Source organism: Poecilia formosa, unplaced genomic scaffold (genome assembly GCF_000485575.1).
Source record: "Poecilia formosa unplaced genomic scaffold, Poecilia_formosa-5.1.2 Scaffold99, whole genome shotgun sequence".
Taxonomy (NCBI): Eukaryota; Metazoa; Chordata; class Actinopteri; order Cyprinodontiformes; family Poeciliidae; genus Poecilia; species Poecilia formosa.
This window is the reverse complement of record NW_006800038.1, coordinates 1,911,345-1,935,998: the sequence shown is the minus strand read 5'-3', so window position 1 is coordinate 1,935,998 and position 24,654 is coordinate 1,911,345. Positions and strand designations below refer to the sequence as shown.

The 24,654-nt window shown below is 39.0% G+C and overlaps 4 protein-coding genes across 7 annotated transcripts in view; all 4 read left to right on the top strand.

The window, feature by feature from the left end:
• The window catches only part of vps33b (VPS33B late endosome and lysosome associated), an 8,306-nt gene extending 6,174 nt beyond the window's left edge, over positions 1-2,132 (top strand). For both annotated transcript variants that reach the window (XM_007558840.2, XM_007558839.2), the window contains exons 19-24: positions 533-665; positions 983-1,056; positions 1,143-1,244; positions 1,327-1,402; positions 1,527-1,637; positions 1,903-2,132. In XM_007558840.2, coding sequence (XP_007558902.1) covers positions 533-665; positions 983-1,056; positions 1,143-1,244; positions 1,327-1,402; positions 1,527-1,637; positions 1,903-1,982 — 576 coding nt within the window. In that variant the 3' untranslated portion in view covers positions 1,983-2,132. The remainder of the gene's footprint in view (positions 1-532; positions 666-982; positions 1,057-1,142; positions 1,245-1,326; positions 1,403-1,526; positions 1,638-1,902) is intronic.
• Positions 2,133-2,227: 95 nt separating this feature from the next.
• On the top strand, positions 2,228-11,099 carry prc1b (protein regulator of cytokinesis 1b). 3 transcript variants are annotated; one of them, XM_007558837.2, is made up of 14 exons: positions 2,228-2,519; positions 2,761-2,893; positions 3,476-3,598; positions 3,768-4,001; positions 5,602-5,772; positions 5,866-6,015; positions 6,686-6,833; positions 6,905-7,041; positions 7,593-7,688; positions 7,770-7,916; positions 7,994-8,104; positions 8,174-8,287; positions 9,318-9,420; positions 10,951-11,099. In XM_007558837.2, the coding sequence occupies exons 1-14, from the start codon at positions 2,509-2,511 to the stop codon at positions 11,034-11,036; spliced, it is 1,764 nt and encodes a 587-aa protein (XP_007558899.1). In that variant the 5' UTR covers positions 2,228-2,508; the 3' UTR covers positions 11,037-11,099. The 3 variants fall into 3 exon arrangements, with proteins under 3 accessions (XP_007558899.1, XP_007558898.1, XP_016530198.1); XM_007558836.2 differs by having other exon boundaries at positions 9,318-9,488; XM_016674712.1 differs by lacking the exon at positions 10,951-11,099 and adding an exon at positions 10,039-10,241 and having other exon boundaries at positions 9,318-9,488.
• Positions 11,100-12,903: 1,804 nt separating this feature from the next.
• Positions 12,904-15,149, top strand: ptpmt1 (protein tyrosine phosphatase mitochondrial 1). The gene is made up of 4 exons (XM_007558835.2): positions 12,904-13,173; positions 13,316-13,396; positions 13,565-13,756; positions 14,695-15,149. Exons 1-4 carry the CDS (start codon positions 13,027-13,029, stop codon positions 14,821-14,823), a joined length of 549 nt encoding a protein of 182 aa, XP_007558897.1. The 5' UTR covers positions 12,904-13,026; the 3' UTR covers positions 14,824-15,149.
• Positions 15,150-15,965: 816 nt separating this feature from the next.
• On the top strand, positions 15,966-19,600 carry ndufs3 (NADH:ubiquinone oxidoreductase core subunit S3). The gene is made up of 7 exons (XM_007558832.2): positions 15,966-16,076; positions 16,354-16,419; positions 17,039-17,136; positions 17,257-17,406; positions 18,933-19,058; positions 19,136-19,255; positions 19,331-19,600. Exons 1-7 carry the CDS (start codon positions 16,022-16,024, stop codon positions 19,496-19,498), a joined length of 783 nt encoding a protein of 260 aa, XP_007558894.1. The 5' UTR covers positions 15,966-16,021; the 3' UTR covers positions 19,499-19,600.
• Positions 19,601-24,654: the final 5,054 nt, after the last annotated feature.

Here is a 24,654-nt window from a genome sequence, read left to right as displayed (position 1 = left end):
AGATATTCCAGTGAAAATAACGTTGAAGTTTAACATTTTCTCAAATTGAGCTTCTGGCTCCTAAAACCAATGAGAGCCTCCAGGAATGATGAGGATAAATATCGAAATGTGCATTTACCTACAAAAAATGAGAATACTGATACGTTTCCTTTGACGGTTTCAGAATAGATCATTTAAAACAAAAAATTAAGTTCTTTAAGATTTCAAATATTTTCTATGATAAAGTAGAAAATCTTCATAAGTTGTCATTTAATTTGAACCCTGCTGACTTGTTCAGTTATCAAATTAACACGAATGGTTCAACCTGTAAGCCGTGTGTTTCATAAAATGTTTTTACAATCTCCTGCCATCATAAATTTGACCTTTGGCTGCAAAACGGTGCAGGAATGTTTGTGAAAGAAGCTTCTCAATATCTCTTTATGGAAACAAACATTCTGGACAGTCAAGCTGTAAAATGCTAAGAAACGTGGCATGATGTGGTCCCACAGCTCTGTGTTTAATCCGTCCCGTCTCCTGTGCTGGTTTCCATCAGAGCTACGGCGCGGATCACCTGCTGACGTTCTCCAACCTGAGGCAGCTGGGGCTGCTGGTGGAGCAGCAGCCGGGGGAGACGCTCACCGTCATGGAGAGCAAAGTGGGCAAACTGGTCAACGACAGAACTGCAGGTAAAACGGGTTCAGTTCAACACACTCAGACAGGAAAATAAACAATGATGAGCATTCTTTAACTTGTTGCATACAGTTTGAATCAGATATTGTTCTCTTTTTCTTGTGGGCTCAGCTTAAGCTGCTTCATTGTTTTCTGCATTTCAGGTTGAAACTATCTGAAAACGGTTGTTTTGTCTCTTTAAAGTGTTTCTGAGACATTCAGACAAACACATTTTAACATTTCCAGTATTACAGGTTCTTGTGGTCACATGTTTAGCTTGTGGATTCTCAGGCCCAGTAACTGTACCCTTGAATACCTTTGTTTTGTTTTGTAGGGAAACTGACCGACGCCTTTTCTTCTCTGGCCAAGAAGAGTCACTTTAGAGCCTTAAGCAGAAAACTCAACCTGGTAAAGAACAAAGATCATCCCAGCTATTTAAGCTTCCTCTTCTCTCATGAGGAAACTTGGCATTAATGAATTTATTTTGGATAAAGGTACCAAAGTCGGATGAAGAATATGACCTACGTGTTCCTCGGGACATGGCTTATATTTTCAGTGGCGCCTATGTCCCTCTGAGCTGTAAAATTATAGAGCAGGTGAGTCCTGTCACTCCAACGAATGGGAATTTATTTACAAGAGTAAAACAAAATTTTCCTATTTTCTTTGGTTTTTACCCAGGTGTTAGAGCGGGATGGCTGGACGGGGCTGGAAGAAGTAACCAGGCTGATCAACGGGCATGAATTCGCTGTAACAGGTTAGATCCCTTTGAAATTTCATGCAATCTAAAATGTGAAGAAGCTGCTTGTGCAATAAAATCCATTCCAGATCTTTGTCATTGATTGTTTTCATTTCTTTGTGTCCAATATCGGGCGGCACAGGAGCTGATCCCAAGTCTAAAAGTGATGCTCAGCGGATCATTCTGGTCATGTTCCTTGGTGGATGCACCTTCTCTGAGGTTTCAGCTCTCCGTTTTCTGGGAAAAGAGAAAGGTGCTGTAACTTAAAATGCTTGAGATCATGAGGTGAACAGAAAGCCACCTTATTGTTACCTGCTGGTTTAGCTTTATTTTTTCTGTTTTGTGCATTTAAAAAAATGAAAGGAGGCTTAACAGGAAGTAGGCCTCCAAATAAATACCTGCCCAAGGCCCCAGACCCCAGACAATCTTGGGTCGCCCTTGCTGTGTTTGCTTGCCTGAACTAAATATTTTCTTAGTGAAAAGGCAATTAATCATGACACTGCTGTTATGTTTTCCAGGTTATAAATTCATTGTGGTAACAACTGCAATTACAAACAGTTCGCGGCTCCTGGAAGCTCTACTGGACAACAACGTTTGAAGCCATGGAGAACACTTCACTTTTTATTGACTGGAAGAGGACACGTTCCTAACGCCTCATGTCATACATTCCTGTCAGCTGAGAATGTTTGCTAATGCTTGGTCACCTTTATCAATACAACTGTAAAAATGTGAATAAATGTGTTTTTTTAACATCTGTGTTAATTTTCTTTAATATTAGCCACATTTATAGCCGTTTCGATCAGATGTATTTTAATCTCTAATTTAATAACACGACACACCCACTATGGAAGTAGTGTATGTGTGGTTTTAACATGGGAGTAAGCAAAAAGCGGTTGGAGTATGGGCGGTGAACAGAAGGCGCTTCCGGCGGTTCGTTCCGGTTTGCTATATTAAGCGCCCCCATAGCAAGAGCCAATCAGAAAGCAGAAACCTGTGGAACGCGTATTTTGAATTGCTGTAACAAACGGACTGAGGTGAAATCAGCCAGAGCGGAGATCTTCGGCGTCTTGTTTTTTCGAATGAAAGCATTTTTATAAACTTTTCTGAAGCTGTAGGGTTTAACAATGAGGAAGAGGTAAGATTCAAGCTTTACATTTCAGTGTTTAGGCGTTTATTCTGACGATAAAATGAAGTTTCGGCGAAGAGTTGTACAAGTTAGCCAACAGCCAATCTGGTGTTAGGATAACGTTAAATCCAGAATCTCAAATTTTGACTTTGCCAGGTTTTTTTTTTAGCCTTCTTGCTATCTAGGGCTCATATTTAAATGATTATTTACTGTTTACGGAGCTCATTGTTGTATTTTCTGGCTGCCGTAGTGAGGTGCTCGCAGCAGAGGCTGTGTCGTGTCTGAATAAGGCGCTGTGCCACCTGAAGGACATTTGGGAGGAGATCGGCATCCCGGAGGACCAGAGACTGCAGAGGACTAATGTTGTCAAAAACCACATTAGGGTGAGGAAACTCCTGCTAAAATATCATTAAGAAACTAAAACTGATGGATCAGCAGACTGCAGTGTAGCAGATCATTTCTGGGTAGAAATCTGTGTATCCTTTGTTTAGTGGATTAGCTAAACACTTTTTTTAAAATGTTTGAAAAAGACAACTTTTAGGTTTGATAAATATCTACAATAGGAAATCTATTTCATTCTTAAAATCTCTTTAAATGTTTGGATAAATAACAATGAATAACATTCTTTTCCCACAAAAGAAACAAATCTAGTCTACTTTATTTTTCCACATTTACTTTTAACTAGACAATTTTGGCCACAACGTTTGGACACTGCTGATGTAAATGATAAAACACATTGTGGTTATTATTGTGTGTTTAATGTCCAAAATGTTATAAACGTGCAGAAATGTTTGTCAGACGAAGCTGCAATTTTAAATAAATGCAAATGTTCAGCATGTTCAAGAAGAGGTTACACTGTCAGGTTTTTAAAAAATGCCAGAATTTCTGCTGGTCAAAATGTTTTTTAATCACGTCTGCATGTCCACTGAAGCCATCTGCTGGTTTCCCTGTGATTTGTCCTGCAGAATCTACTGGAGATGATGGTGAAAGAGGAGGAATCACTGAAGAAAAGACTCCTAAGCAGCATCCAGACCTGCAGGACAGAGATGGAGAAACTCTGCTTAGAGCTCCAGATTCCTGTTTTTGAGGTAAAATCGTCTTTTTGGCTGATGACTGGAATGACTGAGTGGATCAAAACTTTGGACTCGTAAGAAGAAAATCCACCGCGTGTCTAGTTTTTGCAGATCTACGCCTCTTGGTGCTGTTTTGTTAGTAGTGAAAGTGTCTTTATTAACCTTCCAGTCCTTTTCTGTGCAGGAGGAAGACGGTATTAGCATGCTGCAGCAGGAGAAGAACATCCAGACTGAGGTGGAGGCTCTGATGACGGAGCGGAACCGGCGGATGCAGCAGCTGAAAGCTCTGCTGGATCAGGACCAGGACCTGTGCGACGTTCTGTGCTCCATGCCGTACGGCGTTGCTGCGGATTGCGTTCCCTCGCTGGAGCAGCTGGAGAACTTCCAGCAGCACATCACCCAGCAGAACGAAGAGAAGGTGGGAAATGTAGCCGTTTTACCACTAACTGGAAGCCGGCTTCTCTGAACCGCTCTGGTTCTCTTCTCAGGTCAGGCTGTGGGTTTTTTTTATTTTTATCATCACTACATCCTGGCCAGTAGCAGATCTGACCTGCCTCTAAATGACAAAACATGTTAGGACATCTTAAAACAGTTTTTAAAATTCATCAATGTTTTAGTAACTGAAAACGGTAGACATGGTAAATGTCAGCTTAAAGTTTTGGGGCAGAACTTGGACCCAACCGTTGGCTTGTTGTTGATGGTTTCTGCTTAAAGAGGAAAATATTTTTCTTTAACAAAAAGCCGAGAAGTGGAATTTCAGGTAAAACCTGCTTTTACATGCTGGAAAACATTAATATACAGTTTTAAAATACTTTTTTTTGTCTTTAAAGATATTACTGGACTTGATTTACATCACTTTCTAGGTAATGAAGATTGTTGCCCATTCATTTTTTTTTTCTCTGCACTGAACACCAGAATTACGGCATTTTATACATTTAATTAAATTTTTCTTATTAAATGTTTACCAAAAGAAAACCCATAATGACTAAAATAGACATTTGAAATGTATAAAATATGAATAATTTGACAGTAAAGTTCAGTATTTTTCAGGCAACATCAGTTTCTGTTTGGTTCTCATGAGCTGCACGTTGCATCACATCACAATCATCATGGCGGTACTGAAGTGCAAGAGAGATTCTATACAATATTTAAAAAGATTTTTATATTTGAATTTTCAGGCATTTGTACTCAGCATGATATTAATATGTTACAACAGATATGGTGTAATAAGAGTTCCTGTGCAGAATTGGCTTTTATTGTTTTCCATATCTGGAGAACTATGGGAAATATTTCCAGACATTTTTCCTTTCAGTTTGTAAAGAGTGAATATCTAGTAATGTTTCATATATGCAGTGGTTTTTAAATTGATTCATGTCAAATGACAGGAGTCAGAATCACAGGAGGCTTTTAGCTTCCTCTGGTTTCTGGGCAGCATTAAGTTCAGACAGAGCTGGACCTGAACTGGGTCTAAAAAGTCAAACATTTATTACTGTGCAAATAAAACAAACCGTGTTTCTAAAGATCCAGCTCCATTCTGGTGGTGCGATGCTGCTGCACTACAGTCTGAAAACTGGAAGTCAAAATGTGCTGACAGATAATAACTCAGGTTCATGGTAAACATTTTGTCCACAAGCAGCTGGAATAATCTGAAAACTGCAAGAAAGAGCTCAGTGTGATTTTTTTTTTTTAAATAAAAAATGTGCAGGAATCCTGTTTGCATCTTTCAAACAGGGTTATAAAAAATGCTTGTTACAGGCAGGATGTCTGTCTGGAGACACTGAAACAGAAAACCTTTCATTGTGTAAATGAAACGATGTACAACCACATTTGTCTCATATAATATCTCATTTAACCTTTTATTAAAACGTTAGCTGAAAACTAAAATAGATGAGCTCAAATTGTCCACGTGGCGCCATTCAGCGTGGTGATGGCTGATGGGTAAAATATGTTTCTCTGTGAATAACGGTTGTGATTTGAGTGAGCCGTACCGTGACGCTGTGGCTCTGTCCTCCTGAAAGGCGAGGAGATACTCTGAGTTCACGGAGCTGAAGAAGCAGATCATTCTGCTCATGGAGGAGCTGGACCACTTCCCAGAGACCAGCTTCGAGAAAGACGTCGTCTCGGAGGATGAGGACGCCTTCTGCCTGTCCAGGGACAACATCACGTCTCTGAAGCTGCTCCTGTGTCAGGCAAGAGCACAAAGTGGAACTTTTTAACGTTTTACTTTAAGCTTGTAAAGGGTCAGGCTGGGTTTACTGGATTCCTCCATGTTGATGCTGCAGCTGGAGGAGCGGAAGGTGGAGAACGAGGCGATCTGCGAGAGCCACAGAGAGAAGATCCAGCAGCTGTGGGACCGGCTGCAGGTTCCCCAGGAGGAGAGGGAGCTTCTGAACGAGCACATGGTGGCGTCCAGGAGGAGGAACCTGGAGGCGGTGAGATGACCTGCTCTCATCCTGTGCTATCATTAAAGGGGCAGGATCACGTAAAATCAAAGTCCTTTAAGCTTTATATCACGTTATGCTATTCCTTCATTAGACATACCTGGAGTTTTTCCTTGATTCTTTTATGCATGTTTGAGAAATCCCTTCATTTCCATGGCAACCATTCAGCTGTGCAAAACGCCTGGGTGGATTTAGCCCCGCCTTCGAGGCGCAGCTCCTCCTCAGAGCTGCAGTTTCTAAGCCTCCACCTCACAGAGCAGGACTCCCTCACTCAGCTCCATCAGACTAGCTGGCAGCAGTTAGCAAACACCTGGTGGAGCAGCTGAGCTCATTATTGGAGCTACTTCTCAGTCAAACTCAGCTAAAATCTCCAAAGGGTTAATAGAGGAGCCATGCTGTGATGACTTTCTGAAGGTGGAGTTTTTAAAGAGACAGAGGCCCAATTTCAAGGTGTTAAATTATGAAGTCAAGTTTCTTTAGTCATATTTCATATATTCAGCATTTTTATAACAACTGAAGGTAACATAGTGACCTGATTGTGCTATGAAATGGCACTATGTGGCTGGAAATACAAAATACTGCGTCTTTAACTGTGAATATCAGAACCACATGTTTAGTTTTTCTTTCCATTTATTTTACTTTTTATATTTTTTTCCTGCAGTTACAAACAGAAGTGCATCGCTTGGAGGAGCTTCAGCTGAACAACATCCGAAACGTGACAGAAGCCATTCGGTCAGAGATCGCCGTGTTTTGGGAAAAGTGTTTTTTCAGCATTGACCAACGACAGGATTTTGCACCATATTTTAGTGGTAAGTTCTGCTGTTGGAATGACATCATCTTGTTTCATTTTCCCTGACTCATGCTGCATTTATGTGTTTAGAGGATTTTAATGAGGAGCTGTTGGCTCTGCATGATGCTGAGATTCAGCGCCTGAAGCAACATTATGAGGATCACAAAGAACTCTTCGAGGGGGTCCAGAAGTGGGAAGAAAGTTGGAGGCTGTACTTGGACCTTGAAGTAAGTTTGAAAAAGGAATCTTCAAGTTTTTATCTGATTTCTATTGTTGAGAACAGAGTTTACAGATCAGTAAAGTCAGTTTTATTTTTGCCAGTATTATTAAAAAAAACATAATTTGCTAGCATTATTGTACAGCATTGTCGTAGCAAATGTAGCATAGCTCAGAATAATGTAGCATAGCATTAGCTAGCATCAAAATACAGCGTTATAGAATAAAAGTTTAGCATATCAGGGCGGCATCATAATAGCGAACACAGCTTAGCTCAGAATAGCTTAGCATTATTATAGTAGCAAACATAGCATAGTGAAACATCAAAATAAGTGTAGCTCAGAATAACGGTGCTTCTCCTAGCATCATATAACAACAACAAAGGTAGCATAACTCAGAATGGCATACCGTAGCATTACATAACATAATTTGCTAACATGATAGTAGCAAACACAGAATAGCTCTTAATAGCGTAGCATTACCTAGGATATATTTATGCACAGCTTCCATCTCACAATGCTACACAGCCAACATCTACACTGTGGATTTCTGTCATTTGTAGAAGAAAGCCACAGATCCAACACGGTTCGCTAACAGAGGAGGAAATCTTCTTAAAGAGGAGAAACAAAGGTCAGAGCTTCAGAAAAACCTCCCAAAGGTAAGAAATGACATCAGGAATTATGTGAAATATGTGAAATCTGGCAACCATTAATACAGTGGTGTGTGTTTGTGTTTCAAGCTGGAAAAGAAACTGAAAGCCCAGATAGATGCGTGGGAGGACGAGCAGGGCCGGGAGTTCCTGGTGAACGGTCAGATGTTCCTGCAGTATGTGGCAGAGCAGTGGGAGCTGCACCGGATCGAGAAGGAAAAGGAGAAACTCGAGAGGGTGAGGAAGGTTTGACTTGAGCTTTGGTACAAGTTTAAGAAGTGTGTTAACTCTTCCTGCTGATGAAACCCTTCCAGCAACTGAAGAAGAGCAAACAGACGGAGGAGGACATGCTGTACGGAACCGCAGTCCGAACCCCAGCCAAGCGACGGTTCCTGGGCACCACAACGCCCAATAAGTCCAGAAAGGTTAGAACCCCACCTCTTTACAACCTGAAACCCGATCAGCACTAACAGCCGTCCGTCTCCCTCTGCCAGCTGAATGCCACCTCCAGCATGTCCAGCGGGGCCTCCAACAGCACCATGCGCTCCGTTCACTGCGGGACCGTCTGTCGCTCGCCCGTGCCTCGCTTCCTTCTCTCCGCTAACAAGGTCAGGCTAACGCATCAGCTGCATGTTAATCTGCCAGCTTCGCTCTGCTTTAGGACAGAGACGCAGATCTGTTGCTATACTATTAAATATTTTAATCTGACTTCTTCTGATGAGAATAAATTAACAAGCTTATAGAATTTGAATGTTTTTTGTTGCTTTTCTTTTGTAACAATTATCCATCTGCTCTGTTACTGTAAAAAATGTAAATCGTATCAAGTATTTGTGGTCTAGTCTCTAGTGCAAATATCTTAATTTTGTCTTTTTTTTTTAAGCGTACTAACTTACAAGTAACTTTTCTGCAACATATAAAAGCTTGATTTTAAAAGTAAACAATTTCTTAATATTGATTAAAAAAGTACAAGTTCCTCTGGCAAATTATTTCACTTACAACACAGGAAAATGTTTTCCTGTAAGTGAAATAATCTGCTGGTGAAACTAGAACTTTTTCATCAATATTAAGGAATTATTGAATAAAACAAGCTCCATATCTTAATGAAAAGTTAGTTCTAAGTCAGTTATGTCTTATTTCAAGTGTACTAAGATATTTGCACTAGAAACTAGTTCAAACTTGGTAAAAAATAGTTTTCAGCAGGGTGTACATATCTGAATTAGTAAAAATTAAGTCCTTTTTATTTGATTTGCATCATTTTTCTTTAATTGGCCACATTACAACTTAATTGGTTTTGAGCTTCATGGTCAGATTTAGTTTAACTTTAGGTCCACTTCCTTGGTTTAAACCTTAGTTTTAGATCTAAATGGGTCATAACAAAGAGATGTATATAAAAAGAAAAATGGTTTTAAAGTTCACGAATTGCACTTCAGAGAATCTGTTGTGATTTGCAGAATCTTATTGTTGGTTTTGAAATGATTTTAATTTCAAAACCAACTTGAAATTATTTATGCTTCATATAGAGGACAAAACCCCAAAGGTTTCTTAGGTCAACATTTCATCCAGAATGAGACAAACCAAAGTTTGTTTCTGTGAAAGTGCAGCGTTTAGGAACTCTGTAACTCGATCTGTCGTCTCCAGACTCCAGCGGCTCGGACGCCGGGCGGCGGAAAGCCCCCCCACCTTAGGACTCAGGACTGCAACAAGGAGAACGAGGCCCAGGGCAAGGCGACCCCCGTGAGTGGTGCGTTGCAGACCCCACAGCGTAACTTCAGCATGGCTTCTGTAGCCAGCACATACTCAGAGTTTGTGGTAAATTAAACTTTTCTCTCTAACATATCTTCTCCCTCTGTTTCTTCATTTGCCTCGCTGCAGTTTTCTTTAGTTTGTTGGGAGAAGTGGTGATTAATGATGTTCAACTTGGTCAACACTGAATCAGTTCAGTCTGTTGGGGATCCTGAAACCCCTCACTAATCCCTGTTTAACTGCATGCTTCAGATTAAAACAAATCTCCTCCCTGCTTGTGATTCAGGCCCTGAAAGAAGCAGGAAAAGTTTAACTTTGGGTGAAGCACAAACATTATAAACGTGAATTAGCAGGAACTGATGCAAAATGATGTAATTATGTAATTCAGTTTATTTTATAGCTCTAGTTCACAACATATATCGTCTTAAAGCTCTCTACAGAATGATGTTGTTTCAGTTCGATCTTGCATACATTCCAATTGATCCCAGTTATCAAATAGAACATTTAATGAAGCTTATTATTTAAACTAGTTTAAAAAGTTTTTAAAGAAACCAGCAGATTGGACCAGCATGGAGCAACGGTAAAAAAAAACCTGGCATCGTTGTTGACTTTGCAGCAGCAATCCTTCATACTGAGCATGCATATAGCGACAGTGGAGAGGAAAAAATCTCCTTTAACAGGAAGAAACTTCCAGCAGAACCAGAACCTGAATCGGTACAAGCAGCCATTTGCCAAAACCAGCTGGAGGTTTGAGAAGACGGAGCAGATTCACCAAAACCAGATGAACTGATGCAGGATTCCTTTCTATATTGATGAAAAATAAAACATTTATAACAGGAGTATCAGCATTATCTCAGCAGAACCCCAGACTAGATGCAGCTTCTTTGGAGAGAAAATAACTGAGTTGAAATGACGGCTAATGATGCAAATTGGAGAGTAGTAGGAGAAAGTAGCAGTGATGCAGAGCGGTCAGTGTGTCCTCCAGCAGTCAAAGCTTATAGCAGCATAACTACACAGAGAGAGCAGGATAACAAAACATAATTCAGTTTGATGTGAATCAGTTCAAATAGTGACTTCAAGAGAATTTAAAGGGGCAGTATCAGGTAAAATCAGCGTTTTGCGTTTTATATCATGTTATTCCCTCTTTAAAACCATACCCCTTCGCTTCCCCACTCAGCTCCTCCAGACTAGCGGCAGCAACAATTAGCAAACACCTGGTGCAACTGCTGAGCTCATCATAGTCGTGAAACTGTTAAAGGGTTCATGGAGAAAGGCTGTTGTGATGACTTCCTGAAGGAGGAGTTTCAGAAAGAGCAGGAGCTTCTTAAAGAGACAGAGGCCCAATTTCAGGGTGTTAAATTACTAAGTCAAATTTTTTTTAATGCATGTTTCATAACAACTGGAGGTAACCGTTATTTGAATGGTTCTGTGAGTCCTGCCCCTTCAAATGGTTTTTGAGCAGCAGTTAGATGTTTTCTGACGGCTGTCTTCATTCTGACGTTCTCACGCCTGCTGCTGTTTTCCACAGCGAGATCTGTCCAAGGCCTCCAACCCCAAGATCCAGCACGACATCCTGAACTCCACCACCATCAACCACTGACTCTCCCGCTCTGAGGGTCACAAAATTCAAATAAAAACCAAACCTGCTCCGGGACGGAGGAGGGTCACTACTGTTCACTGCTTTTAGCTTTTATGGATAAATGAAGGTATTTATATTCAGTGTAAAGTGAGGGAGGAAGATGATGTTGTGAACTGAAGGTGCTGTCCATTCCAAATGAAAATATAAATGAACACTACCTTTGTTCTTGGATGTCTACGGCAGTATATTAGGGCACATGTAGATGGGGAGGAAAAAAGTAAATTTTCTGTCAAAAACTCAGAAATTTTCTAGAAAAAAATATGGAAATTTCTGAGTTTTTTTGTCAATTTTCTGAGATTTAATCTCAAAATTTGACTTTCATTCTAGCACATTTTCAACTTTCCCAACTCAGAATTTATTTTTTTCTGGAAAATGTTTGTGCCATTGTAGATGTCTGCCAGTTATTCAGATGTATAAAGTATTTTCTATTATAAACTGCTCAATTCTTCATATTATTTAGATGAACTAGCATTAAGCTTTCTGATGTTATGCAGACAGGGGTTACAGTCTAAATGTATTATAAATGCGGTGCACTTTTTGTTGAATGTGTTGCAATTTGTATAATTTTGTGCTCACACTGTTCTTTTTTTCTCCAAATCAGTTTTTGTAATTGTGTGCATTTATGTGTGTACCTACTCTTTCCTGATGATTTTAGGCCATTAAGGCTGTTGATGCAGCACAGAAATAACTCATGGCTTCAGTATCATGGCTGATTTGGAAAAAGTTTGTCAAAATATAATAAATGCTTTTTTCAATAAATTACTGGATGTCAGTTTTGTAGATTTGTGAACTGAATCATCAAACCTCCCACTGGTTCTGTCAGGAGGAACGAGCCAAAACCCGAGCTAAGAAGCCATCAGGTCAGACTCTTGTCCATAAATAAAGAGGAAACGGTGTTACCTCAGCTGTGACTTCACAAATAAAGCCAACACTGTAGGACCACCAAATCGCTTCATATTTAAATTCTGTGGGTTCGCTTAAAAATATTTTTTTTTCCTGCTTGAACATTTTTCTGGCTTTTCGGAAATAGAAATAACTGATCGAAAACAGACAGCTTAGTCTGATTTATTGCCGGAACAGTTTTTCTTTTGTAGCGTTTGTAAATTTAACTGTAGGTTTGGACTTTTATGTAAATGTGCATTAATCTAAGTTATTCCACTTTAGCTGTAGATGTATGTTAAGGGTCGTCCCCTTGAACCTTAAGTCTTTTCAGTTTATAGCACAGGTTTAAAACCAGAGGCCTGGGTGTGAAATCTGGCCCACCAAAAGCAAAAGAAAAGATAAATGCAATACAAACTGCTAAATCAAATATTAACTGAATTATTTAGTTCAGAGATGTTTAAACATTAAACATCTCTGAACATGGTCATGGTCTGAAAGTAGTTTCAGACCATGAACATTACATTGTTCTTAAATTTATTAAAAGTGCAAAAAACAATTTTGCACCTTATTTTTGCTTTACTTGCTCAAAATTAAAAACATTTTATCAGAGAAAAAGTTTTTAGATGTTTTTATTGCCGAAATTGGAATGTAAAAATTGTCTTGCATGTCTGCCCAGTTGAATTAAAAATAGTTCTTTATCTGAATTTCTTTTTTGTATTTTCCGTAAAAAGAACAGGATATAGGTCAGATTTTCTTTTAAAACTCTTGCTTTATTCACCCAAGTCTGTCTTTAAGCAAAAGTAAATAATTGTGATCGTATTTTTTATAGATCAAAAATATGAAAAAGCTGAAGTTAGTTTTCAATCTCTTTCTTTATTTTTATTTATTTATTTATTTTATAAGTCATCTGGGTTTATTTTAAAAGGGTTGACTCCGGAAGTTGAACGCCGGAGGGTTACCGGAAATAAACACGCAGCGGTGTAACACACCATGTGTCCGGGCTGTAGTTCTAAAACTTTCATGGTGTAGTAATGCAGAGTTGACCGTGTTTAGAAGCAGTTGGTCGTTCTTCAGAGCTCCACCATGTCCGGAGCGTTAGCCAGGCTGCTCTTCTACCCGACTCTGGCCTACAATGTTCTCATGGAGAAGGTTTCCTCCAGGAGGTGGTTCGACCGGGTGGACGAGACGGTCATCCTGGGGGCGCTGCCGTTCAGGTCCATGACCAAACAGGTCAGAACACCGATGAGCAAAACTTAAAAAAAAAGTAGCTACATACATTCAATAGCAAACTCATATTTACAGATTAATTACACACAGATTTTGATTTGAGCAGATAATTATGAACTCTTGCTTGTTGTTTGTTGTGTTGCAGCTGGTGGAGACAGAAAATGTCCGGGGAGTTGTCACCATGAATGAAACGTATGAAACCAAATATTTCTGCAACTCGGCTGAGGTGAGTGGGATCCGTTAGTGAAAGATTAAAGCATGTTACTAAAAACATTTCTGTGCTGTGCTTTCAAAATAAGAGCCCTGGATCAGCCTGAGAACTGACTTCTGTATTTAAGGTAAAAATGTTTCAGACGTGAGGCGCGGAGTGTAAGGATCTGATGTTTGGGAGCAGGAGTGGCGACATGCAGGCGTGGAGCAGCTGAGGCTGAGCACCGTGGACCTGACCGGAGTCCCCAGCCTGCAGAACCTCCATCAGGGGGTGGAGTTCGCCCTGCAGCACAGGCTGCAGGGGACCAGCGTCTACGTCCACTGCAAGGCAGGCCGTTCCCGCAGCGCCACGTTGGTGGCTGCGTACCTCATCCGGGTCAGTACGAAACATCAGAGAAATATTGTTAAATTTAACTCTAGATGGCAGAAGCAGGAAAATACAAACCTATAATACAAACATTACGAAACAGCCTCCTTCCCAGTCTGAAGGGCAGTTTGTGTTTGAATAATATGTATTTGAATGAAGAAAATATAACTAGTTTTGGTTCTGTTAAAGGTGACCCTTTGTGCTTCTCTAAACAGGTTAGGATTGATCTATCGGCTATGCAAAACATGTTCGTTACATTTTTTGCATAAAAACCATTCTTAGATGACAAAATTTTAGTCTGTTCAGTTCTGATGTCGAACTCCTTTCAGAATGAGGTGTTTTAGGGCATCTGACACTTTAAATCCAAATTTAAATGAAAATGGATGCAAACAGATGCACAATTATACAACCGTACATCTTTGAAAAGCATTAGTAAAGCCTCCTGCATGACAAACAAGAATGCAGAAAGTGGTTTCTGGATGGTAGGTCAGCAACAAACACTTGTCTATTCCAGCAGCCATTGTACAGCAGATACAACGGTAAAACCAGCTGATCAAATGTGCTAAGGTTTTTGGCACAGCTCATTTTCCAGACACCAAATGTATATATATGTATATATATATACATACATATATATATATATATATATATATATATATATATATATATATATATATACATGGTTGTTTTTTGTTTTTTTTGTAGAGGTGCTGTTTTTAGAAGAATTTAGAATTTTACATAATGGGTCTCCTTTAAGCAGAAATATGATGTTGCATATACAAATATGACTGCATTCATTCCTGTAGTTCATATATTTCTCCCCATCAAGTCAGGAGAGTTTCTTTCAGCTTGTGGTCTCAGGATGCAGCCAGAATAAAAATATTTCAGACATTTTTTGTTTCACTGTTTATATCGGTAAACATCTGAGGTGTTTTTTCTCCTGACAGCTCCACAGCTGGACTCCAGAGGAAGCCTGTCAGCGGCTGGCGTCCATCAGGCCGCACATCCTGGTGCGCTCGGCTCAACTGGAGATGCTCAGGAAATACTACCAGGATGTGTGTGGAGCTTCCAGCTGAGAGACCGGCCTGGCGGCGGGTCAAACATTCACATTCAGGATGAAAACTGGACTGAGAGAAGGTGTTGCTGTTGTTTTCACACAATCTGAAAGTTCTCCATTTTCACCTGTTTTTGTATTTGCTGTAAAGTCAGATTTTTGTGTGTTTTACGTGGAAATTGTTTGTTTTTGCAATTAAAATTACAATTCTGTTTTGTGACTCATTTGCTTTTTACTTTCAACTGAAAAGTGGAACAATACTATGGAAAATGGAATTGGTAATTTACTACAACAGATATTTTGCACCCTTGAAAAGTTTTATTTTATCTTTATATTTGTTAAAGGATTGAAAAATAAAGCAGATGAAGGTTAATAAATATTTGTAACCAAAGTACTGACCTGTTTTTTGTTGTCTTCATTTAATGCTTTACTTGGAAAATTGACCAGTCAGAATGTTTTTAAAATGCATATTCAAACCACAGTATTCCTTAAAATGAGCACATTGAGTTCATCAGACCCCACATTTTCATTATACTGTCTGAGAACAGATTCAAGATTCAACTCGCATAACTAGTTGATTTGTTCTGAAACTGTTGGATGAGAGTAATTTAATATTTTTTCCTGATTTTTTTCCTGATAAGAACATTATTTACAGTTTTGCACCTAAGCATTTTGTTTAAAATGCAACCTTTAGTGGAATCAAGTACAACTCATTTCAAGCACTTAAGTTTGTTTTGAATCCAAAATTGTATGAAACATCTTGTACGTCTGTTTTTGTTCATTCAAAATGACAGAATAGTATTTGAACAATATTTTGTTTTTGTCCTTTAGGTCCATGTGTTTCTTATTTTTAGGTGACATTGTGAAAAAGGAAAAGCCATTGGCCCACCTTAAATTTCACATATATCCCATGTTGTTCAAGTAGCTTAACTAAATGAAGAATAAACATGTTTTAACTAAAAATGCAGCAGACACAAACCTACAGTTTATGTTGAAGTGAGACTTCTTGTTTGTGCTAAAGCTTTGCTGATTAATTTATGGGATGGATACTTCTTACTTTATTTGCGAAAAAATATATTAAAGTTCTTCTGGCCTTAAGTAAAATTTCTGGTTACCCACTTGTTTATGAAGTGTAATTCACTTGCCTGCGTTTTCTCCTCCCGGCCTTTAGGGGGCGACTCAGAGTCTGTTTATCTAACGGGCAGCAGCAGAGTGTAAACATGGCGGCGTCGCTAGTAAGGTTTGTCCGTGGAGGTTTCGGACGGAGCTTTAATCGTAAGTTGACTTGAGAAGTAATTTATGAACGGAGTCTGTGTGCTGTTGTAGTTTCCATCAGGCTGCATTATTTAATGTGTTAATTTGATTGCCAAGTTTTGTTTTTAATCGCTAAATCTCCGACTGACCTTCGATCTAGCTAACGCTATACCTAAACATATATTTGTAGGTTCGCTATTGTAACAGATCAGAGTGCTCAGACACATCAGTGGGGATGTATTTATCGGTTTTACGTGCCATCAGTGTTATAGTTTGATTTTCACTCTTCTTCCTCCAGTTGCCCGGACTTCTTGTCTCCTGCCGCAGCAGATCAGCGCACAGAGCTCCACCACTGAGACCAGCCGTGAGTATCAACACTCAGAACATAACGATGCAGCGAGCAGACAAAACGCAAAGCCTTATTCTGCGATATTAAATCTTTGACTGAGACACACATTAAGCTTGATATTGGTTTATTTACTGGTACAGCATTTCCTACCTCTAAGTTCAGGTTAATAAATTCGTTTCGGATATTTTTTTTTAAAGTTTTTATTCAGTTCCAGTTCACACCTTCATACAACTTGTTGAATTTCAAGTGAACTAAGATATCTACATTAGAAACTAGACCAGAAATATTTGGTAAGATTTTGTGTTTTTTTTACAGTGAAACTGCAGGTTTGTATCTGGATATAAAATCTAAATAATTCCAATCTCAGAGAGTTTCAGGTTAAAATCCAGCAGTTTAGAGGCAGGTCAATAACTTTCCAGCAGATTTATTACCTCTGCTTCTGTTTGCTGCTGTCATCAGCCTCAGTTTAGTGATTTTTGCTTGGATGAATAAAAAACCTGACTGAGTTAAGCTTAGATGTCTCTAAGATTGAAACAAAAAGATGTTAAGATTAAGCTAACAATAAGTCAACACAGATGTTTTGCTGTAACTTATCCAACAATAACCATAAAGTTTTTCTCCCCTGTGTGAGCAGCCACAGTCAGGCCTAAGGATGCCGTCACCCACAACCAGCTGGCGGCGTTTGGAGAATACGTGGCTGAAATGATGCCGAAATACATCCAGCAGGTTCAGGTCAGTCCAGGCTCATCAGAGCTGCTTACAGACCACAGATCCACTCAGAACGCTGCAGGTTTTAAACTGATTCATAAAAATAATGAATGAAAATGTTTTCTTTTTTTTTTTCTGCTTTAGGTGACGTGTTACAACGAGCTGGAGGTGATGATCCATCCGGACGGGGTCGTCCCGGTGCTGACCTTCCTCAAAGACCACACCAACGCTCAGTTCAGGAACATGATCGACCTCACCGCTGTGGACGTCCCGTCACGGCAGAACCGCTTCGAGGTAGCCGCTCACCCGCCCACACCTCACACCACAATATTCAGATTAACTTTATTTAATCTGAATGGAATGAAGGACATTACAGCAGGAAAGGCTTGGCGTGTGAGAATAAGAGAGACGAAAATAACAGGTGGCGGATGCTTCTGGGCTCAGCAGGAAGCTAAAGAGTGGAGGCAGGTTGGATTGGTAGGAACCAGTTAGTGGTAATGAGTGACAGGGTGGCGGACGGAGAACTTGATGAGATCTGCTGTGATGTACGATTTGGAGACGGTTGCGCTGACTCAAAGTCATGAGGGAGGGCTGATGGGGCTGGGATTTTTATTGGCTGTGATCAAAACCGACCAAACAGTTCAGGTTAAACTGTTTGGAGATTTTAGCTACATTCAAACTTTATAATCAAAACTATATTATTGTTCTTGAATCATTTTTAAACCAGCTGGTGTTTTTACATATTTTTTTTCTTATGGATGTGATAAATATTTATTTTTATGATAAATGTTTACTGTAAATCACACTACTTTTATCTACACATTAAAATCTGTCATAAATCATGTGTTTTTATGCATTTTACTTGTATTTTTATCCCTTACTTCAACCTGCTGAGGGACTACAGATGAAAATTAAATAAATCTGACGTTCATGTTTCGTCTCTGAGCACACTCTCTACGTGTGACGTCATTGCGCCCTCTACTGCAATGAGGACACTTTCAGGTTGTTTGCAGTTCACACTGGAGATCACATACAAGTTGCAAATATTTGGAAATGTGAACAATCACCATCAAAAAAGAAAATTAGATTTCATAAAAAGTCAGAGCAGCATTAAGGCTAACAGTGAACAGAGCCACAAATAGAACTGGTTTGGACCTGAGCAGAGAAAGTATTGAATAAATGTTGGATGTGGATCTGCTGGGTAAGATGAAGACCTCAGATTGATCACCTGCTCCTGAACAGAACAGCCAAAGAAGAAGAAGAGACTAAACTGGCTGCTGCTTTATTTTAATAAGATTTTTCACGTGTTGTGGCTCTTAAATCGTTATTTTTAGTTTTAAACCTACAGCAGGTCTCACTGACACAAAATAAAAGTTTGACTGAAACTTTTTTATAAATAAATATGCAGGTTTTCTGTCATTTGATGTTGATTTCTGCAAAATTTAACAATATGACAACAAACATATTTGTTATGTAGAAAATCCAGTATGAATTATTCTTCATAGAGCTGGAAAATGACAGAAACAAATTAATAATTTCAGAAGAATTTGGTTTTCCTGTCAGGTTATATTTACCTGTGGAGAGATTCAGAGTTTTAGATATGTGAAGGTTTATTTACAGACTACATGGTACTGAGAACAGCAGGAGTCTGTGAACTTTTTATGGTTTATTTAAACTAGTGTGTTTTTGTGCTCCTGTAATGATCTGAGCCTTGAGTTCTGGAGCGTCGTTAGGCAGAGGTTAAAGGGCAACGATTCACATTAGAGACCCTGACATGGCTGCAGATCACTGGGTGTTTGACTAAATGTAGATTTTTACAGATCGTGTACAACCTGCTGTCTCTGCGCTACAACTCCCGTATTCGTGTGAAGACGTACACGGACGAGCTGACGCCGGTGGACTCCTCCGTCTCTGTCCACAAGGCCGCCAACTGGTACGAGAGGGAGGTGAGTCGCCGCGGCTTCGCTAACGCTGGAGCTCTGGAGGCGGGTCGGCGGCACTGACTGGGTCTGTGTGGGAACAGGTGTGGGACATGTACGGCGTGTTCTTTGCCAACCACCCCGACCTCAGGCGCATCCTGACCGACTACGGCTTCGAGGGTCACCCCTTCAGGAAGGACTTCCCTCTGTCTGGATACGTAGAGGTCAGTTCTGCCATCAGCACTGTAAAATAAATAAGTTAAGATGAGTTTAAGTAACTTTTCCGTTTCGCTCCACAGGTGCGCTACGACGACGAGCTGAAGCGGGTGGTGGCGGAGCCCGTGGAGCTGGCGCAGGAGTTCAGGAAGTTCGACCTGAACACGCCGTGGGAAGTGTTCCCGGCGTACCGGGAGCCCAAAGAGGCCCCGCCCAAACTGGAGGCCCCGGCCCCCGAGGAAAAGAAGTGACGTCGCCTCTGTTCGCTCTAGTTTGGTCAGTTTTCTGTTGGACGAACCCGTCTGGAATATTTATGTAAATAAAAGCTCCTATTGAAACCACCTGAACCTGTTTTTATGCTTCGAGTTGTTTTTGCTTCAGATCCGGAGCTGCTCTACTGACAGCAGAGATGAAAAACTTTGTTTTTTATCTCTAGCTTATAAAAATGGTTTAGAAGAAATGTTTTTATTTCCTCTCCTTGGTGAAACTCAGCAGTGGATATTTAATTTGTGTTTGGTCAGAAGTACATCCTTTAATTTTCACAAATGTGTATAAAATGTTATTTTTATATATATTTGAACTTTTTGACTTCAAGGGTGAAAGGATTATGATCATTGTCACAACTTTAATGATTATTAATCACAAAAATCAAACCCATCAGTTTGAATTTACTGTGAATTTTTTCAGATTTTTCCTCAAATTATAAACTCGAGCTCAACGACATTGTCTGTTTTCCCCCTCAGATGTTTCACTTTTAGTATTGCTTTTACAAATAAATTAATGAAATTAGTTTTTTGTGACCCAAAAAGCATTTTAACATAAACAAAAATTAATTAAATAATATAAAATAAGTGACATTCACTGCCTTAAACCTGAATCAGGTTTAGATTCAGATTTAAATTCATACATTTCTCAAAGGAAACCAGCAGATTGAATCCTGTCGTCAGTTCTCCTGAGCTGCAGCTGTTTCCAGATTTAAAAGTCATTTAAGTAAAATAAATAGTAAAATAACTTTTATTTTACCAGGATAAAAACTATTTTTCAAGGAAGCAACAACAAGTAAACTGAATATCACTGTTTAGATGTACTAAATATAGAGCTGCAGTTTGGTGGCAGTCTAAATATATTTATATGTGAAAAGAAAAGCATTAAAGTTTAATGTTTCAGACATCATAATAGACATTTATTCAGTAAACTTCATTATTTGACCAGTTTTTCTATATTTGTCTTCAATTTTCCATTGCATTCTTCTTCTTCTTCTGATCAGATTTTAAATTTTTTAATTGCTGAAGCCAAAATGGCGATTTATTTATCACGACGAGACAGACTCCAGGCTGGTCCTCATCTGGATGCCGTGGCTCTGTGGAAGTGCAACGTCAAAGCTAGGCTGAGGCTGGAGTTTTGCTTCCACAGAGCCACTGGGAATATGAATATTTTATACAGCTATGGGGTTTTAACAATGTACTGTGCACCATTTCTAATCAGGGAGAACTAAATTTTAACAAACTGCTAATGTAAATATTTATTGTTTTGGTTTTCATCGACCTGATTATTATGCAAGTTTATTGTTAAATCATTGTAAATAAATGTTTTGTTAAAAATCAAAAAAAATTCTTCTTCTTCTTCTTATTATTATTATTATGTGAGAAACTAAAAGTAATATTATTGATACTTATTTACTTCTGGATCTAAAAACAATGCAGGGAAATCACACAAATACCAGGTGGCGCTGCAGAATAAAACCAGGACAGTCCAAGATGTTTGTCCTCTCGTTTATTTCAACGAATGTTTTTTTATTTTTTTATTTTGTCGCATTCACTTTACATGTAAAAATCCGTTTAACATTTCAAATAGTTGGAGGCAGACTACAGAAGACAGCAAGAGTCAAAATATCATCCAGGTTTTTTTTTTTTTTCTGGCACGACAAAACTGTTTTGAAAACTGTAGAAATTGGAACTGAACCACGTTTTGACTCGTATCTGAATATTAAATATATATATTTTTAAATACACAATTTTTGACCTAAAGCATCAGAAACAGGAACTGTACACATAACACACACAGCAGGCATCTGCCGACCTCTGAAGCTGGACATGCGATCAGGAGAAAGCATTTCTCTTCAGATGTTTGTTTTCAGTTACATGCATGCATAACACAAGTCTCTGAGCGCTGCTCACGCCAAGGGTTCTGGAGGGTTCTGGAAGTTCTTGAGGTTCTGCAGGGGTTCTAGGTGGTTCTGGATGGGTTCTGAAGGGTTCTGTAGGACCCAAAGGGTTCTGGAGGGTTGTGGACAGAACAAACATGATTTCCTGAGCTGCCGGGCCGACTGAATCAATCTGCCCCGCTTTCACACTGCGGCTGAGAGTTTTCTTCTGAGACTAAAGGAGAAACTCAGAGTTTTCTGGGACAGAAAAATAACCACAAGTTTGTTTCCTGAAAGTCGCTGCCGCCTTAAAGCTTTGGAAATCAGCAATTAGTGAGACTGGAAAATTCATATTTTCAGGCTTTAGACGTAAAGATGTTTTCATGTTTGGTCCACTCCTTCTGTCAAATACATCCAGAGGAAATTAGTTTTCAGTGGTTTGCTTTGGTGTTCCTGCCTTTTCGGTTTCTAACAGGAATCACACCAAGCACTTTTTTTCCAGCCTGATTTGGAAATGGCGTTTCACTTAAAACTGGGTGAGATTTGCATATCAAACATACATTTTCGAACAGTTTCCTGCAGATCTGTGGAACGCTCTCCCAACATGTTTCCCCGCCGCTGATTCCTAACTCTAACTCACTTTTCTTTTGCCAAATACTGACTGACTGGAGTAAAGTCAGAGCTTTGCATCTCATAAATTTTCCACCATTTGCTTCTCATAAATTTTCAACTAATGTAATAAAAACATCTAAACATTCAACAAAACTAAAGTTGAACCCCCGCGGTCCTCCAGAGGACAGGGTTGTTTGATAAGGGAAGGGTTCATGACAGTTTGAACTGTATAATCTTATTCCCAGCGGTGTGAAATTAGATATGCACATCACTGCAGCCTGGGAGAAGCAATTCAATTTTCCCCACAGTGGGCTCTGTCTGAAGACGTGAAATAAATGCTGCTAGAATTAGAAATCAAATTATGTCCCAGATCCCCGCAGGCTTGGAGGAGGCATGTGGTCAACAGTTGTATGGATACGGCGTCGTGCTCTTCTTCCAAATCTGTGTCAGTTCTGTCCTGGGATCCTTCGCTCCGGCTGCCACCGAGAGACAACATCGAGCTCCCAAATATTGGAAAGAAAACACTCATTTTGACACAAAAACCCAACACGGTTCACAGTAATTTACATGCGGTTAATGACAAAACAAGTAGAGAGACGTCTTACTTACAAGCAGAAACACCAAATGTTTGACAGGAAGCCAACACTTCAAGGAATATTTCAGTAGAGAATGAAAATTCTGATTATCTGCCTTTATCAAACCACTGAAGGTTAAACCGCTTTGAATTACTTTGCAGAAATGATCAGATCAAATGGGCATTTATGAATGTTTAACTCTTTGGTAAATCTATTTGACGATTTCAACCTTGGAGAGAAATGCTTTATTTTTACTGCATTTTTATGAGACTTTTCTCTCACGATTCAACCAAACTTGTCATTTAAGGCTAGCTTAGTTGAAGTTTTTACATGAAGTCACATTAGAAGCTTCTAAAATAAACTTTACTTTATATTTTATTGTACAGTTGTGGATAGAGTCCGTAACAATTAAGCACATCAGATTATCATTTTAGTGTCACTTAAATTTACTTGGAATTTCAAGACTTCATTTGTGGTTTTGTTGATAGTTAATGTTGATCTGTTATAGAAAACTGCAACCAGATTGGTTTGAGTTTGTATTTAATTAGATTGAACCTGACTAATTTCACCAGAATTAATTATCTGGTAAAGTGCAGATAGATGATATTTGTGCTGACCAGTGGTGGGCACCCTTCTGCCAGTCTGCTAATAGCACAGCTAATGTTTCATTTATCACTTTTGCTGACTTTGAAAACATTTAGCACACTTCCCCTAAATTCATTTAGATTCTAAAGGGATAATTTATTTGGCTGTTTGGGTAAGTTTAAATAAAGTTCAACATGACTTTAAGTTTCAGTCATAGACAGTTTAAAATTCTTCAAGTAGTTGGATATTTATATTCATGCTCTTATTTTGAAGTGGGGGAAGACTGTTTAAGCAACTGTTTCCTTTCCTCATGGTCAGTTTCTCCCCCAACTTTATTTCCAACAAAATAAAAAATGGAAATTGAGAGAAAAACATAAACATTAAATAACATAATTATAGAATAAGTAAATTATAATGTCAAATTTAATTGGTGCTTGAGCGTTGTAGTCTTTCAAGGGCAGATATTATATGAATTGACGTTAGCGCTTTAGCATTAGCTCCCTCTAAATACCGTGCTGGTGTAGCACTTCACCAGGAGCAGAAGGGTTATGATTAGCTCCTTAGGGTTAGCACAGCTAACATTTTAGCTAGCGGTGCCCACCACCAATGCTAACACTTTCTCTTGATCTCATTGAAATTATGCTGGCAGGTTATTTTGAAGTGGGGCTAATTTTGATTTTCTTACTTTTGCAACTTTAGTGCGTGATCAAACAAGCAGTGGAACTTTCATTATAGAGTGAAATATTCACATTCAAGTGAGATGGACTCCTGACATGGGAAGCCATTAGCTATAAACTAAATAGATTTTCTCTGAGGTTGTGAGTCCAAAACTCCTGTGACTTTGAGAAGGAATTATTCCTGATACCCTCTGTGACAAAAACACAACATCTTACCAAGAAGTTTTGCCCAGTTTCTAGAGCAAATATCTTAGTACAAGTTGAATTAAGGCAAAATTAATTTGCAGGCAATTTTTCAACAAGATATAAGAGCTTGTTTTAGGTCAATAATTCATGAATATTGCTAAAAAATAATAAAAAAAAGAAAGAAGTACAACTGATGGATTAAATGTCTTGTTTGAAATGAAATAATCTGCCATTAGGACCAGAACGTTTTCATCAATATTAGAACAGATTATTCTTTTGCTGCCCCCTAGAGGACATTTGTCATGAACTCAAGTGTGTATATTACATAATATTAGCTGCCTAAGCAGACAATATAGCTATACACAATTCATATAAACAGTTAGAAATTTAAACTACAGACAACAGAACACCAAAGTTATTTTACACCTTTCATGGCCTCAACATGTTATTTAAAATTATGATCCCACATTTTGATGGAGATAGTGCAAAAAGTATATATAATGGTTCTGGGATTCCACATACAGGGAATTATTCCACATATTACGGAAAACAAGCTACCAATTTAGCTGAAAAGCTACTTGTAAGTTAGTTCGGTAACACTTTATTTGAAGGGGGTTGAATAAGACTGT